This window comes from Camellia sinensis, chromosome 12, assembly GCF_055761805.1.
Source record: "Camellia sinensis isolate YWXY chromosome 12, ASM5576180v1, whole genome shotgun sequence".
In the NCBI taxonomy this organism is placed as follows: Eukaryota; Viridiplantae; Streptophyta; class Magnoliopsida; order Ericales; family Theaceae; genus Camellia; species Camellia sinensis.
Genome location: NC_138972.1, coordinates 49,934,242 through 49,937,383, shown reverse-complemented (window position 1 = coordinate 49,937,383; position 3,142 = coordinate 49,934,242). Strand labels below are relative to the sequence as shown.

Here is a 3,142-nt window from a genome sequence, read left to right as displayed (position 1 = left end):
TAATAATATGTTATAATTTACATCATTATCATTTAAAATATTTTAATAAAGGTAATTGAATTAGATCAATAATTAAAATTCGCGTATCTCACTGTGAAGGATGAGATTAATTTTCTTTTTCTTTATCATAATAAAAAAATTAAAAAAAATTGAGTGGAGTTTGATTAAGTAAATCTAAATGTACAGAGAAGGAAATCAAACGTGAGATAAAAAGTTAATCTTCTATTAGGTGAACCTCACTCACGTGTACGACTTATCATTTATTTTATTTTTATATTTTATTTTGTTAAAATGTTATGTGTTTATATCAAGCTGACTTTGATTTGGAAAAATAAAAGAGTTTGGTTAGATGAATTAATGAATGAACATGATAAATTAGGTAGATGGGGAAGATGCATGCATAGAGAGTAGAGAGAGGGCATTGATAGGGCACATATTGAATGGCCATGGGAAGCAAATCTTTGACAAGAATCAAAAGAAATTGCCATCTCTTTGCACCATTCTCTCTCTCCCCCCACCTGCTCAAGATATGGTAAGAGCACATGATTTCACACCCCCTGTGGAAAACTGGTCCCACCAATGCTGACCTCACCTGTATCTCTTGAGAGATTTTTGTGGGTCCCCTCCCCCACCTTCCAACTCTTTTCCTTCTCTCGTCTCCCTTCTTTTTTATTTTATTTTATTTTCTTATCACACAACAATATTAGAAATTTACATTTTATATTTACAAATACACTTGATAAAAATAATAGATTTCATATAATTAGAAGTTGTTTGGAATGTTCTAAATAAATATATTTTTTGATTTTTTTATAAAATATGAGTTAGATTTAAAGTGATAAGATAGAGAAGTAATGTAACTTAAATAAGATGATGTGATTTAAATAGGATAATGACTTCTTAACTTTTTAATTTTTTTTAAAAATTTCAAACTTAACCTAAATGTATAATTAATCAAAAAGAATTAATACTTATCAAATTATGTCATTATAAATTAAATTATAAAAAAAATTTAAAAGTTGCAAACATTTTCCCTTCTCACAACTCTCTCTTTCTTTTTATTAATTTCTTTCTCTCTCTCTCTGGGGTGTATATATATATAAAAAAAACCCAACCTCAAGAGTCAATACAATAATCCCCATGTTGTTGTCTTGTAGATTTGCATTCTTTATTAATTGATTCTTTCTTTGTTTCTTTATTGTTATTACCTTTGCGTTTTGCTTGCCTTGTAATTCAAAACAAACTTGGAAAATTTGGCCATATCTTTGATCAAATCTGGTAAGATCTTGCTTTGTGGATTGTTGATTTTGATGGGTCTCATTTCAAACCAAAGCTCATCTTCTCTTCTCATCCTCCACCCATAGAAAACCTCAACCCAACTCAATTCTTCTTTCTTCCTCCTTCCTGTTCCTTTTTCTTTGCTTTGATCTTTTGGATCTTCAATCTTGATTCTTGAATTGGAGCAATGGGCATGGCCACAGAGTCACAGTTTCATGTCTTGGCTGTTGATGATAGCCTCATAGACAGAAAACTCATTGAGAGGCTCCTCAAGACCTCATCATATCAAGGTAACTTTCTTGGCTACCAAACAGACAAAAATTTCAGATAGAGCTCCTTTTGGTGCATGATTTTTATTGTATTGTTTCAGAGGTATTGAATTGCTATTCTCTATGGCAGTTACTACGGTTGATTCTGGTAACAAGGCTTTAAAATTTCTGGGCTTGCAAGAAGATGACCAGACCAACCCAAATCATCAACCTTCTTTTTCTCCAAACAATAATCAGGTATGCATTTCTGGGTTTTTCTGTCTCTTTCTCAGTCTCAATTTCTACGATTTTGAAAATTACTTTGAAATTTGCTATTTGGATTTGGATTGTCTAAAATTTTCTCTAATTTTGTGGATATATATATATTTACAGGAAGTGGAAGTGAATCTGATTATTACAGACTATTGTATGCCTGGAATGACAGGCTATGATTTACTCAAGAAAATTAAGGTACATTCGGCTCTATTTTCTTTTTGTTTTCTTCCTCTGCATTATCATGTTTTTTCCCCTGTTCTAAACCTTGCCAATCTCCATCATTTTCCTTTCCTGGATACGTCTATTTTCCTAGAAAACAAACAGATTTAATAAGCTAAACGTACTTCCACTTTGCAGGAATCTTCATCTCTGAAAAATATACCAGTGGTGATTATGTCATCTGAGAATGTTCCTGCAAGAATAAACAGGTAAGAATGAATTTCATGTTTATATATTTAAAATTAAAAGTTTCTTTTCCTAGAAATGATATTTGGAGGTGAAATTGATTAGTGGGTATTGTTGATCATATTTACAGATGCTTAGAAGAAGGAGCTGAAGAGTTTTTTCTCAAACCAGTGAGATTAGCAGATGTTAGCAAGCTTAAAACCCATATGTTGAAAACCAAATTTAAAAATCATCAAAAGCAAGAAAGTCAAGAATCATCAGAAACAGAAGAGGAGGATCAACAAGAAGATATACAACAACAACAACAACAATCATCCAACAATAACAAGCGGAAAGCTATGGAAGAAGGGCTTTCAACAGATAGAACAAGACCCAGATACAGTGGCCTCACTGTGGTCTAATAAATTTTGGCAATTTTTTTTTCCCCCCACTTAGTTTGACAATCAAATTCTCATAATTTTTTTTTTTCTTTTTCACTTTTGTGTTTGCTGGTTTTAGAAATAGTGTTGGTTAATATATACAAGATGAAGAGGAATGTAGAGAGAGAACAAGAGAGATTCATCATATGAGAGATCTGTACACAATTTACTTGAAAATATTTCAGTCCAATTTTGTTTTTGCTGATATTAAAAGAAAATATTTTTAAAAAATGAACGTATTTAGCCAAACCTTAACGAAGTTGCAACCGTATTTAGCCAAACATTAACAAAGTCGTGCATCATTAATAAGTTGTGACCAAAGTTGTAACCGTATTTAGCCGAACATTAACAAAGTTGTGCATCATTAATAAGTTGTGACCGTATTAAGTTGTGCTTCATTTGTGTTTGTGTATGTGTATGTGAGTTTTTATTTTTTATTTTTGACAAATTATATCGGTGATTTTTTATTTTTTAAGAGCATATTTTAGACCCACGAGGGTGACTCATTTTTATAGT

The 3,142-nt window shown here is 31.3% G+C and overlaps 1 protein-coding gene across 2 annotated transcripts; it reads left to right on the top strand.

Annotated features, from left to right (window-relative positions):
- The first annotated feature begins 333 nt into the window (after positions 1–333).
- LOC114306063 (two-component response regulator ARR9) lies at positions 334–2,844 on the top strand. 2 transcript variants are annotated; one of them, XM_028251219.2, is made up of 5 exons: positions 334–1,568; positions 1,678–1,784; positions 1,920–1,997; positions 2,160–2,230; positions 2,338–2,844. In XM_028251219.2, the coding sequence occupies exons 1-5, from the start codon at positions 1,466–1,468 to the stop codon at positions 2,606–2,608; spliced, it is 630 nt and encodes a 209-aa protein (XP_028107020.2). In that variant the 5' UTR covers positions 334–1,465; the 3' UTR covers positions 2,609–2,844. The 2 variants fall into 2 exon arrangements, with proteins under 2 accessions (XP_028107020.2, XP_082754627.1); XM_082898501.1 differs by having other exon boundaries at positions 1,119–1,568; positions 1,678–1,997.
- The last annotated feature ends 298 nt before the right edge of the window (positions 2,845–3,142 follow it).

Bases quoted from the DNA above. Each gene is read 5' to 3' on its own strand.
- LOC114306063 (XM_082898501.1), top strand. From the start codon at position 1,466: ATGGGCATGGCCACAGAGTCACAGTTTCATGTCTTGGCTGTTGATGAT. The intron at 1,569-1,677 runs GTAACTTTCTTG...TCTCTATGGCAG, and splicing joins CAAGACCTCATCATATCAAG to TTACTACGGTTGATTCTGGT. The intron at 1,998-2,159 runs GTACATTCGGCT...TCCACTTTGCAG, and splicing joins ATTTACTCAAGAAAATTAAG to GAATCTTCATCTCTGAAAAA.